We start from the raw sequence: 14332 nt of genomic DNA, 5'->3' as shown, positions 1-14332 counted from the left end.
ATGGTACACTATAAATATTTCAATAATACTTATCTAAAAATAATATTAAAATATTTCAGGCACTCCGAGAGGCGCTTTCGAAATTAATCGATAGAGCATTTTTTATTTAAAAGACAATTCACACCAATTGACCTAGTCCCATGCTAAGCTGGTGAAGCTTGTGGCTTGGTACTAGGGAACGGATATACATACATATTATAGATAGATAGACATATACATATGTTATACATATTTAAACACCCAAGACCTAAGCACAACACCAAATGCTCATCACATCGATGTTCGTCTCAGGGGATCGAACCCGGGACCCATTGATTCGCAGTCAAGGGTACTAATCACTAGACCAATGAGTCGTCATTTGCTGCCATGAATGCTATCAGGTCCCAGGGTAGTCCTATAGCGTGGAAGTTCATTCCACTCCAAATTCAGAAGGACCTTAGAGATTTATTAAATTAATGGGTATGTCGTATCCAGTCCACTTAGGAAAATCGCCGCGCTGGAAAAAGAGTCGATACATTGATGTACTGGATCCCGGATGTTGTTCGCAATGACCTTATGCGAAATTGTCGGGGTCTCAAAGTGATAGAGCACTCCTCCAAAGCTATGTGTAATAATAAACAGATTTGGTATACCTAAATGAAAATAAATAAATAAGCGTGCGCTCTTACGGAATTAATCACTTCACTTCGTAGTTTGCAAGCACTTCAGTTGGTTCGCTCCTGTGTTTTATCAAGTTTGAAGATTTGAATATTGCAATGGCTGGTGAGTATTTTTATTTCTTTATTTATAATAATTATTAATTATAAAATAATAAGAAGTACAAGAACGCAGATATGAACGACGCTTCAATGACCGTCTACTATTGAAATATTGATAAATTTATTGCAATAGATCAGAGTCCCCAAACTTTTTTGTGTCGTAGAACCCTTGCCATGTTTTTCCGTGTTTGGTAGACTTACCTGATATTGATTTCCTGTAAATTTCTAACTGTAGTGAAGTTTAGTGTTAAAACTTAAAGTAAAAACACATGTTAATTTATACATTTATTAATTGAATTTAAATTAAAACTACTCAAAATAAAATTTTGTATCAGCTGTTATGTAAAATATACGTAGCATTAAACATAAAATAAACTATAAATAAAATAACATAAGCAATAAGTCAATATTTTTAGTGAGAAAGATGAAATTACCCAATTTTATGAACATATATAATTTTTTACTTCATAGGTACTTTTATAAATAAAGTATATGTTATGATATTATAAGATAGTATGATGTAAGTAAATAGGTACTATCAGTGTTTGTGTTGAGATCCACTATCGTGGACCCTCATTTTCATTTCATGGACCCCCAAATTTTTTTTCGCTGACCCCTTGCAGGTTGTCATAGACCCCTAGGGGTCGATATAGACCACTTTGGGAATCACTGCAATACATTAACAAGGAACACTGATTTTTATTACTATACAGGAGATAAGTGCTGCCAAGTTGTTACAAGTAACTTTTTAGCAGCTATCATAATTTAGATTAGAGTATTCCGCTGCCGCAAATTGAGAAAAATTAATACAAAACTTAATCAGGACTTTAACGTAGGAAGTATCTGCTCTCAAATTTACAACAACAAAAACATTTAATTTAAACATTAATAATAATAGAGGAAAATAATCGAGGATTGAGAGATTTTACCTAGGCCAGCTTTGCGTTGGCTACTCGGGGGTCACCAATGCTGATAAAATATTTATTCCTTCGCCTTAATGTTGAAATTATTTTATAGTCTAAATTTTGGATCGCAATTAAACAAGTTCCAACCGAATTGATGATGGTTAATAAGGGTGCATACGCGGCCGGGTCGAGCACCAGCTGGTTCATAATATAAATGATACAATTGTTATAAAACTTCTTTAAAGAGATAAATATATCAATCTAATAGTAATAATACCATAATAAGTCTAGTAAGTACAAACGGAAGTATGTATAGAAGGTACCCATCATTCTGAAACATATGGAAAATCTTATGAAATAGCGGATATTCAACTTACAAAAATATCATCTGAGCGTACAAAAATACATAATCTTAATCTTAATATATATAAATTACGTGTCACGTTGTTTGTCCGCTATGGACTCCCTAAACTACCGAACCGATTTCAATCAAATTTGCACACCGTGTGCGGTTTGATCTAACTTAACAGATAGGATAGCTTACATCTCAATTTATACCAGCAATATTATTTTATTGCAAAATATTTGTTTTTTATTTGATAGTCGCAATTCTAGCAAATGGCGCTGTGTTGAAAGTACCAATGTTTCACATACGCTACAATTTTATGGCATAACCACCAAAAAAGCATGGTCCCCATGACTGGTGTTCTCCTACCGTTTCCCTTGAATAGTTTGCTACTATGTAATATAACAAAAACCTTAGCCACAGCAACGCTTGGCCGGTCTGCTAGTATATTATATAAATTACGTGTCACGTTGTTTGTCCGCTATGGACTCCTAAACTACCGAACCGATTTCAGTCAAATTTGCACACCGTGTGCAGTTTGATCCAACTTAAAAGATAGGATAGCCTCTCGTGGGGATAAGCAACAATCACGGACTTACTATGACATTATATTATTCTGTTGCGGACGATAGAAGTTTTTAAGGTGCAAATTTTTTTCCATTTTTAATTTTTATACGAGGGGAGGTAAAAAAATTCGCGGAATGACAAGGAAGGGTAATGAAATGAAACATTAGACTATTTTTCCTTTTCAATGTATTCTCTCATAACCCTAAAACATTAATATCAGATCTGTCAAATAACTTATTAATACCGTCGAAAAGAAAAAGATTTGTCTCGTCCATAATCATCAGTTCCGGAGATCAGCGCGGTCAACTAACGACTAACGAGTATATTATTCAGCGTTATACTCGTGATACTTGTTGAAATAGTATCTAAGATATGATAAACGAAGTGTTTTGCATTTCATAAAAAACATTAGGCCAAAGACTCCCCATTTTTAACATAGCCTATAATTAAGTTCAGACAATCATATTCAGACATTCAATTTACTTCATAAATAGTTAGAAAAGAGATTAGACAAGTCAGGTAAATGTTTCATCTAATATATAAAATTCTCGTGTCACAGTGTTCGTTCCCATACTACTCCGAAACGGCTCCACCGATTCTTATGAAATTTATGCATATTCAGAAAGTCTGAGAATCGGCTACTATCTATCTTTCAAACTCCTAAGTGGTGTCCAGCCCAATTTTTTTACTTTTTATGATACAGCATGCAAAAATGCATACAACCCCTAATTTTCACCCCTCTACGATCAACCCCTATTTTTTATTATAGTAGATAGTTATTTTTATAGAACTAAATAAATATTTCCTAGACATAATATAGGTAATTGACAAAACAATGTTTGCCGGGTCAGCTAGTGTACTATAAAACAAACAAAAAGCAAGTTGCTATAATAAAAGTGCATTTGTTTCAGACCTTCCACCCTACAGGACTAACGGAATTCAGGCAGCAGTGGTAGAATGGATTAGAGCTTTGGACTTAGAAATAATAAGCCTACTACTGTCAAGGGCTTGGCCAATGGCATTATTAGGCATTAGCGAACTTCGATGGAGACCAACCGTATTAACAGATACTGATAACGTTGTACGACTCGATAGGAGGCAAAGATTAGTTAGATGGGATAGAAGGCCGCCAAATGAGATATTTTTAAACGGATTTGTACCCATTGTGACACGGGAGGACCCGGATTGGGAAGAGACAGACTTGTATGGTTTTGCCAAAAATAATCATCCATCCATCTTTGTTTCAACAACAAAAACACAAAGAAACAAAAAAAAGTATGTCTGGACACCGAGAAATGCCAACCGGGGTATAGTTTATCAATACGAAATTTATGCTCCTGGAGGAGTTGATGTAAACGATTCCTTCTCAGATGCATCGCCATGGCCTAATCAAATGGAGGTAGCCTTTCCTGGAGGAATACAAAATATATATATTCGATCAGCAAGGGAACTACATAATGGACGAGTTCAAAGAATTTGGATAAATCCTAATTTCTTGGATCCCGGTGATTTAGAACCCATTGTTTCTTCTTCAAGAACTCTTCAAGTCGTATGGGAAATAAATCATCCTGATGGTGGTAATAAAGATCAACGTTCTGAGAGATCAACAAGCTCTTATGATGACTTGATGTACGGTGGTACAGGTAATTTACAAGAGGATACGTTTGGTGATGAGTCTAATAACCCAAGACCAATTGCAGCTGGTGAATTTATGATTGAAAGTATAAAAGATAAAAATTCCTTTATGGATTTAAGTAAAAATGTCAATGGCGGAATTATTCACAGCAACGTATATAGTGGCGGGAATAGCCAAATATGGGTATTTAGTTATGATGATAATAAAAAGGCGTACAAAATACAAAGTTATCAAAATTCTACTCTTTATTTGAGCTGGGATAGTAATGCTTCATCTAAAGAAATGATTCTCCGAGGATATACAAATAGCGGCAGCAATAACCAATACTGGCAAATTGAACAGACCGGGAGAAATTATAGACTTAGGAATCTTTTAAATCGAGATATGATTATAACAGCTCAGGATAAATCTAGTGCATTCGGTGGAAAAGAAGTTATTGTAAATACTGAAATAACTAATTCTAATACAAAAATCTCTCAGGAATGGAAAATGATTCCTTTCGATTTTCGGCCGATTATGGATGGCGATTACAATATATTTAATCTTGACTTACCGAATCAAGTTGTTGACTTTAGTAATCAACCCGATTTATTGGTCCACGGGCATGAATTTTGTGACAATGAAAATCAAACGTGGCACTTTACTTACAATAGTACCCATCATGCTTATCAAATATGGAGTGGTCGAAAATCAAATCTTTTGTTGACTTGGGATAGTAACGCTGCGTCAAAAGAAATGGTTGTTCGAGCATATACAGAGAGCAGGAGTAAGAATCAATATTGGCGTATTGAACCGACCGGCTCTAAGTCTTGTAAACTTAGAAATTTGGAAAACTCAAGTATGATTTTAGGTTTAAGTAAAGTTAGCACTTCATATGGTGGATTAAATTTAATGGTTGAAGATGATTCTGATGGTCATTCTAATCTACATTCAGACTGGGATATTAAACTCATCTTTTATCAGTACATTCCAGATGGCGATTATAATATATTCAATGATAACTTCCCAAATATAGTCATTGACTATACCAACCAAGAGGGTGCTTTGATTCATGGTCATAACTTCTGTAGCAACAATAATCAAAAATGGTCATTCGTCTATGATGGGAAGAGAAAAGCTTACAGAATGCAGAGTGGTGTACGTTCAAACCTTTGGTTAAGCTGGGATAGCAATGCCTCATCTAAAGAAATGGTTCTTCGTGCATATACAGAAAGCGGGAATTCTAACCAATATTGGCGCCTTTACCCAGCCAATGACGGATCATACAGAATCAGAAATATGCGGGACTTTAAAATGTTAATAGCTCTAACTAATAAAAATACCCCTTATGGAGGCAAAGAACTTATAGTATCAGCTAATAAAGAAAGCGGTAACACTTGGTATCTTAAAAACCTAGGGGAAGTACCTCTACCAAATAGAAAATTCAGAATTGCAACTAAACTGAATTACAAAAAAGTAATAGATTCAAGTACATCTTACAACTTGATGATTACTCACGACCTAAATTTCGCTTCTAGCATATGGGAACTTGTATATAATTCAAGTAAAAAAGCATACAATATATATTCCTCGGACATCAACAACTTAGGATGGATATATCAAAATAAAAACTTTTTGGTTAAGCTGGGCAATATCGATGGTCCCGATCATGGAGATCTGAGATATTTTTGGACGATAGAATATAGCATGCAAACTGGTTGCTATTTAATAAGAAGCTTATATGATCCAGCTCTTGCAGTTGGTTATACTGACAAGGACTCTGTAATCACCGATACATCAACATATTCGGATAATCAATTATTTCATTTTATTCTAATGTAAGAATTAGATAGAGTTCAATACTCAATATGGTAAACAGTAATTTAAAATGAAATTTTTATTTTATAACCTGGGTTAATAATAAAATTTATTAAATATATCATAAAGCTGGCAATGACAATGACATAGATGTTCGCGCCCCCAATATGTAAAAAGTAGTACTGTATTTTCCTTATGTATTATGTAAACGGTAAATGTACAACTTAAATATCAGCTACTTCAAAAAAGAACACCCTAAATAAAACATCATGATGGCCCCGCAATTGTTTTCTTAAGTAACACCTTGTAACACAATCTTAACAGCAAAGCCTTTTTCCTGAACATCAATTTTAATATGAGCATTACGTTTTACATTTGCTTTTGAAAATTAAATACTTCCTTTAGCTTTTGGTTATTTGTATCAAACAATGATTATCACATGTATGTCAATAAACTTTATTCACTATTATTTCTTTCTTTTCCCAGTTAATAAAATTGGCAAAACTACTGGCAAGCATGCTACTTGTTTATCCCATCGCAATATTCGATGGAAATTCGGACTCCAATTTGCATAAGCCGATTTACTGGTAGCTCACAATAGTGATAGCGATTGCGACCACGACATTAATTTTGAGCTACAGGCTTTGGGGATATTGAATTTGTATACAAAAATGTCACAATTGGTATTGCTATTTGTATTGGAAGTTACAACGTTCGGGCTAAGATCTATCTACTCGTATATTTATAATAATAAATATACGAGTTAATAAACTATCTTAATTGTATGTCGTAAATAAATTCATTAAAAACATATATTAGACTCCAAATTGCACTAAAAGTAATATTGTGATTATTAGTTTATAAAAGTGATTCTTCAAATGTTTAATTAACTAAGCCAATGACTCGTATCCAGTCCGGTAAGTCAAGTCAAGTCAAGTGATGCATGCTGGAAAGAAAGTCGATACTACTGAATGTGAAGAACGGTGGAGCCCGGGTTGCAGCCTACTCGCAACTAGCTTGTTGTAAGGAAATTTTCTGTGATCTCAATAATTCAACCCAGGCTTTTATAAGTAAGTATTGTTGAGTTACAAACAGACAGTCTTTCAAACCTATTATTTTTATAAAGTCTTGTTACATCTAACAGAAAAATAACAAATAAAAGCGTGCGCTCGTACGGAATTTATCATTTCACTTCGTAGTGCAAGCAGTTCAGTTGGCTCCTGTGTTTTACTAAGTTAAATTTTGAATAATACAATGGCTAGTGAGTATATTTATTTCTTTATTTGTCAAATCATTATACACGCTTATAAGTAATGCAGATGACCCTATGTTGATATACTTAATTTATTTATGTTCGGCATAGATTAAGTAACATAGGATTGCTGATTTTCCTATTATACTAAAATAAGAGTTCAGTGCTGCCAGAGCTTGAAACAAATAACTTAATAACTGCTATCTTAAACCGCTAAAGCAACATTATTCACTTATTGAAGAATATGACTATACGTGTAGCAGGCTAAACTAGTGATCTAAGTTTTAGCCAGGTACCGGAAGAAATTGAGAAATATGACCAAAGGAAGTTATTGTGGTGTTTACAAGTAACATATATCTATATTCAAATTAAACTATAACAAAAACAGTTAGTGCTTTTTATAAGGCCAGTATTACGTTGGCTACTCGGGGGTGACCAAGGTTGAACATTTGTTTATGCCCCTGCAGGACAGACTAGTAATTGTATGTAAAATATATATAAACATATTCCGACTGAATTGATGATTTGTTTAACAAGGGTGCGAGTCACACGTGGACGTATTCGCGGGCACCAGCTGGGGCATAATACAAATGATACAATTGTAATAAAACTTCTTAAAGGGATATAAAGCAAATTTATTAAATATTTTCTAAACAAACCAAATATATCAATTTAATTCTCGTAGTACCATAATAAGTCTTCTCTAATAAGAAACACATGGGCAATCTTCTTCTTATCTAATCTTGTCAAACAGACAAAAATATTATCTGCAGGAATATATAAACACACAAAATATATATTTAATGAGTACGAATAGAATAAGTACCTACTAATTCGATTGAGAGACATTAGTTAGTAATATTTTTTTCAAATTTGTATAATGAAGTCGGTTATTATTTTCCAAGAAATATTTTTATATTTTTATCAATTGTTAAAACAAATGTTATTTATAGGTATGTTATCTAAAGCTGGCGGCTTCAACACATTTACACTTTGTGCTTGTGTAGTGTCTGTGAATAAGCGCGCGCAAATACATCATGAAAAGACTGTCCGTCACTCTCGCGCCCGGTCAAGCTTATGAGTATATAAGAGACAGTTATTGTTTTTCTTTTGCTACTGTTTATGTTGATCTTTACTGTGCATGTTGATCTTTTTTCAAACATTACCAGGGCATATCGTGAAATGGTGCACAATGTTTTTAATTATTTTAAGCATCTAAATAAAAACAGTTTAATGAAAAAATTTTATATTTGATTTGACATCAGATGCGACTGGGGTTTCTAAGAGGAGTATTGAAAGAATTGTAAGTGAAGTAAAAGTGAAGTGTGTTGAGCTAGATGGAACTTATGTCGAAAAATGAAAAATTATATACACAAACTACTCTTTTACGTTCTTGGTCAGGCTTAGAACTTTTGGATCCACCCTCGTATGCACATAATATTTATATGTATTTGACACGCTTTTATTTATTTACAACCCACCCAACCTTACTAAAACCAGAGTAGACTAAAAAATATGGCTTGGCAAAAAAGTCATATTTTTAAACATACTGTATAGTGAAATTGCGTTAGTGTGAGTACTGTGAACGCGCCAGCTTTCGATAACCGACCTATACGTCTGGAAACTGCTTTTTGTTGAAAGACCTCTTTACATCTTTTGTCTTTATTTTACTTCATGTTTTATCTGCTGCACTTTATTTAAACCACAATAGAACAAATAATGATGTAAATAGAGTGCTCTTATTATTATTGCAATGGCGCATTATTTGCATGGGATGCTGTCCAGATGCTGTGCATGGGATTACATTATTTACGAAGATTACCACGGCAGTGTTAAAGGTTGAAGGTATCTGCTGTAGATTATGTACAATATATATTACAGTTATTTTTATTACAGCGAGTAGACACTCAATGATTTCACGATGACACTAACATAATATCATTAGATAGGTATATGGACTAGTTGGGGTCGTACTATTTAGAATTCTGATATCTAAATAGACTCACATGTAAATAAGCAAAAATCACGAGCTTATGATGACATTCATGTAAAAATATAGCCATTTTTGAATTTAAACTATGATCATCAGTTCCTTAGATCGGTCAGCTAAACGAACAAACTTTTCAGCGTTCTATCCTTATCGCAGTACGTACGTACTCTTTACTTGTTTCGTACATCGCTCTGTCCTTATCGTACGGCGTTCTGGAATATTCAGTCTGGTTTCGAGAAAGTTCAGATCTTCCCTCTGTTTCGCGAATCATTCCGTGCTTTTCCCCACCTAGAAAAGTAATTCTAGAATATTTGTGTTGCGCTTCGTTAACATTGGACCAGAGAAGAGACTCCCTTTTTGATCATAGCCTATACATAAATGTAGTCAATCAAATTATTGCATTCAAAAATTCAGTTTGTTTCATAAATATAAAGAAAAGTGATCTGTCTGTCAGATAAATGTTAAATGTTTAATGTAGTAAAAAACAATCAAATAGCAAGTTTTTGTAATAAAAGTACACTTGTTTCAGACCGTCCACCCTACATGACGAACGGAATTCAGGCAGCAGTGGTAGAATGGATTAGAGCTCTGGATTTAGAAATAATAAGCCTATTACTGTCAAGAGCTTGGCCAATGTCATTATTAGGAATTAGTGAACTTCAATGGCGACCAACCGAACTGAGAGATACTGATGATGTTGTACGGCTGGATAGGAGGCAAAGGTTGATTAGATGGGATAGAAGACCGCCAAATGAAATATTTTTAGAAGGGTTTGTTCCAATTGTAACTAGAGAGAATCCTGATTGGGAGGAGACAGACTTATATGGTTTTGTGAAAAATAATCATCCATCCATCTTTGTTTCAACAACAAAAACACAAAGACAAAAAAAAAGGAAATATGTTTGGACACCGAGAAGTGCCAGTCGCGGTATAGTGTATCAATACGAAATTTATGCTCCTGGCGGAGTTGATGTTAACGATTCCTTCTCAGATGCATCGCCATATCATAATCAAATGGAAGTTGCATTTCCTGGAGGAATACAAAATATATATATTCGATCAGCAAGGGAACTACATAACGGACGAATTCAAAGAATTTGGTTAAATCCCAATTTCTTGGATCCCGGTGATTTAGAAACCATTGCTTCTTCTTCAAGAACTCCTCAAGTCGTGTGGAGAATAAACCATCCTGATGGTGGACATAAAGATGGACGTTCTGAGAGATCAGCAGGCTCTCATGATGACTTAATGTACGGTGGTGAAGGTGATGTACAAGAGGATACGTTTGGTGATGAGTCTAATAACCCAAGACCAATTGCAGCTGGTGAATTTATGATTGAAAGTATAAAAGATAAAAATTCCTTTTTGGATTTAAGTAAGAATGTCAATGGCGGAATTATTCACAACAACGTATATAGTGGCGGGAATAGCCAAATATGGGTATTTAGTTATCATGATAAAAAAAAGGCCTACAAAATAAAAAGTTATCAAAATTCTAGTCTTTTTTTAAGCTGGGATAGTAATGCTCCATCTAAAGAAATGATTCTCCGAGGATATACAAATAGCGGCAGCAATAACCAATACTGGCAAATTGAACAGACCGGTAAAAATTATAGACTTAGGAATCTTCTAAATCTAGATATGATTATAACAGCTCAGGATAAATCTAGTGCATTCGGTGGAAAAGAAGTTATTGTAAATACTGAAATAACTAATTCTAATACAAAAATCTCTCAGGAATGGAAAATGATTCCTTTCGATTTTCGGCCGATTATGGATGGCGATTACAATATATTTAATCTTGACTTATCGAATCAAGTTGTTGACTTTAGTAATCAACCCGATTTATTGGTCCACGGGCATGAATTTTGTGACAATGAAAATCAAACGTGGCACTTTACTTACAATAGTACCCATCATGCTTATCAAATATGGAGTGGTCGAAAATCAAATCTTTTGTTGACTTGGGATAGTAACGCTGCGTCAAAAGAAATGGTTGTTCGAGCATATACAGAGAGCAGGAGTAAGAATCAATATTGGCGTATTGAACCGACCAGCTCAAAGTCTTGTAAACTTAGAAATTTGGAAAACTCAAGTATGATTTTAGGTTTAAGTAAAGTTAGCACTCCAAATGGCGAATTAAATTTAATGGTTGAAGATGATTCTGATGGTCATTCTAATCTACATTCAGATTGGGATATTAAACCCATCTTTTATCAGTACATTCCAGATGGTGATTATAATATATTCAATGATAACTTTCCAAATATTGTTGTTGACTTTACCAATCAAAAGGGTTCATTGATTCATGGTAATAACTACTGTAGCAATAATAATCAAAAATGGTCATTTATCTATGATGGAAAGAAAAAAGCTTACAAAATAAAAAGCGGTGTGCGTGCAAAACTTTGGTTAAGCTGGGATAGCAATGCCTCATCTAAAGAAATGGTTCTTCGTGCATATACAGAGAGTGGGAGTAAGAACCAATATTGGCGCCTTGAACCAGCCAATGACGGATCATACAGACTCAGAAATCTGCATGAATTTAAAAAGTGTATAGCTATAACTAATAAAAATACCCCTTATGGAGGCAAAGAACTTATAGTGTCAGAGACTAAAGAAAACGGTAACACTTGGTATCTTAAAAACCTAGGGGAAGTAGGTCTACCAAATAGAAAATTTAGAATTGCAACTAAACTAAATTACAAAAAAGTAATCGATTCAAGTACATCTTACAACTTGATTATTACTCACGACCTAAATTTTGCTTCGAGCATATGGAAACTTGTATATGATTCAAGTAAAAAAGCATACAATATATATTCCTCGGACATCAACAACTTAGGATGGATATATCAAAATAAAAACTTTTTGGTTAAGCTGGGCAATATCGATGGTCCTGATCATGGAGATCTGAGATATTTTTGGACGATAGAATATAGCATGCAAACTGGTTGCTATTTAATAAGAAGCTTATATGACCCAGCTCTTGCAGTTGGTTATACTGACAAGGACTCTGTAATCACCGATACATCAACATATGCGGATAATCAATTATTTCATTTCATTCTAATGTAAGAATTAGATAGAGTTTACTCAATAGTAATTTAAAATGGAAAATTTTAACAAATAACCCTGGTTAAATTAAAATCAAAATATAATTTATTCATAAAGCTAACACGCTATATTAAATTAAATGCTTCTAAAAATAATTTTACTGCCAGTTGTGTCCCCGTAGAGCGAAAACCTATTTCGAGACAATGAGGGTTAAACTTTTGAAACATATACATTGCCATAACTGTAGCATGTCATGACATATTTTAATGTTTTTAGTTTCATTTTGAAGGAAATCAAATTAAGTTAAAATGATGCTAGGCTACCCAAAGTGATTATTAAGTTATTACCTAAAAAAAACTATTAATTATTTGTTCTCTGTAGAATATCCGATGTAGTTATGAATTAGTTAATAGTCGCACTTAGTGATTTTTCACTCAGATCGAGTTTATTTTTATAATAAATTACTTGAGATGCGTTATTTACGACTAACTGGTAGATATACAAAATATACATAATGGAAAAAAAACTTAAGAGTTAAAAGGCATTTAGTTTTATAATAGTATACAATCAAACTACTTTTATATAAACAATCTTCTACACTTCCTATGGATTAAAAATGTTGATATAAAAGTAATTAAATCCTTTATTATTATTAGCTATGTAAGTTTTTGATAAATAAAAGCTCTTTAACAAGAAATTATGAGTTATATAGTCATTTATATAAAAATAAACGAGACAATTTAAGTATGGAGCCATAACGTACACCATTTGACCTTTGATTTGATTCTATTCTTAATATTTGAGTTAACTTAATTTCGTCTCGCGAGGAAATACTCCACAATCTATACATATCTATACACATATATATAGCGATCCTTTAAATTATATCAGTGATCAGATGTGGAAACAGCTTGCTCCAAAGTTCAGTGTGTAATTTTATATGTAAAATAAGCTGGAATTAAATGTATGTCAATAAACTTTATTCACAATTATTTCTTTCTTTTCCTAGTTAATAAAATTGATAAAGTTAATAGACACAGTACTACTGGCAAAAGTGCTTCTTGTTTATCGCAATATTCGATTGTAATTCCTACTCTAATTGGCGTAAGCTGATTACAATATGACAACGTTTTTAACGTACATTTTTCAATTCGGCAAAAAATTAATACACACTAGCACCGATTAACTGAACTCCCAACAGTGATAGCGGTTGCGACCCCGACTTTAATATCGAGCTTGTGTTCTACGCGATCTCAAGGGTGTGACATCAGTGCTACATTGGGGACTATATCGAAATTGTATACAAAAATGTCAGGATCGGTTTTGGTATTGGAAGTTAGAGTTAATAACAATCTCAATTGTACTAAAAGTGATAATATTATATAAGTAATTTTTATTTTATTGATTGGCCTTGGCTAAACTGTCACGTTTACACAAACTTTCTTTACTAAGAGACTTCAATGTTTGGAAAGTTAATGAGTTTTGAGGCAAATATTGAATGTCGGTGCTAAGATAGTCCAATATGTATGCATCGCTTTCGTTAGACATTAAATTATGAGCATTGATTGATTGAGCATGATTATGAGCTAAAGAGGTTGGCACTGGTTCACCTACTTCTTCAACATAAGATGTATTTTTCCAAGGCTAGCTGTGCTCGGGACGCATCAGTACTGATAGTTTATTTATCTCCAGCAGGAAATACTATTAAATTTACAAATATATTTAGATTTAAAATGCGAAAAGAGATCTTTGACACTGGATGACAATGGCTGCGGACGCCATTGTTCCGACATTTTATATGTAAAGGGGAAAGTAGTCTTAAATGAAATTAGCAAGAAAGGCACTATTGGATGGTCGATACTTTTTTTTACCAAAAGACTCAAGTAATAATTAATGGATAAAGTACTAAATGCTCTCTATGATTTGCCTGAGAGTATATTTTAGTACTTATTTGGTTTTTTTATTCTTATTTCTTTACTTCACTATCTCCAATCGAAACTAGTACTATGAAATAATTTTTTCTT

At 33.5% G+C, this 14332-nt stretch overlaps 2 protein-coding genes across 5 annotated transcripts; both read left to right on the top strand.

Annotated features, from left to right (window-relative positions):
• The first annotated feature begins 630 nt into the window (after positions 1–630).
• LOC125050364 (pierisin) lies at positions 631–6475 on the top strand. Its single transcript, XM_047650145.1, has 2 exons — positions 631–762; positions 3488–6475. The coding sequence occupies exons 1-2, from the start codon at positions 756–758 to the stop codon at positions 6031–6033; spliced, it is 2553 nt and encodes an 850-aa protein (XP_047506101.1). The 5' UTR covers positions 631–755; the 3' UTR covers positions 6034–6475.
• A 462-nt stretch (positions 6476–6937) lies between these two features.
• On the top strand, positions 6938–13297 carry LOC125050363 (pierisin-like). Of its 4 annotated transcripts, none has more exons than XM_047650140.1 (2): positions 6938–7079; positions 9781–13297. In XM_047650140.1, the coding sequence occupies exons 1-2, from the start codon at positions 6953–6955 to the stop codon at positions 12327–12329; spliced, it is 2676 nt and encodes an 891-aa protein (XP_047506096.1). In that variant the 5' UTR covers positions 6938–6952; the 3' UTR covers positions 12330–13297. The 4 variants fall into 4 exon arrangements, with proteins under 4 accessions (XP_047506096.1, XP_047506099.1, XP_047506097.1 ...); XM_047650143.1 differs by lacking the exon at positions 6938–7079 and adding an exon at positions 7165–7270; XM_047650141.1 differs by lacking the exon at positions 6938–7079 and adding an exon at positions 9000–9099.
• Positions 13298–14332: the final 1035 nt, after the last annotated feature.

The sequence above is a fragment of the Pieris napi genome, chromosome 6 (genome assembly GCF_905475465.1).
Source record: "Pieris napi chromosome 6, ilPieNapi1.2, whole genome shotgun sequence".
NCBI lineage: Eukaryota > Metazoa > Arthropoda > Insecta > Lepidoptera > Pieridae > Pieris > Pieris napi.
Note: the sequence above shows the minus strand (reverse complement) of the source record. Positions and strands in the feature narration are given on the sequence as shown.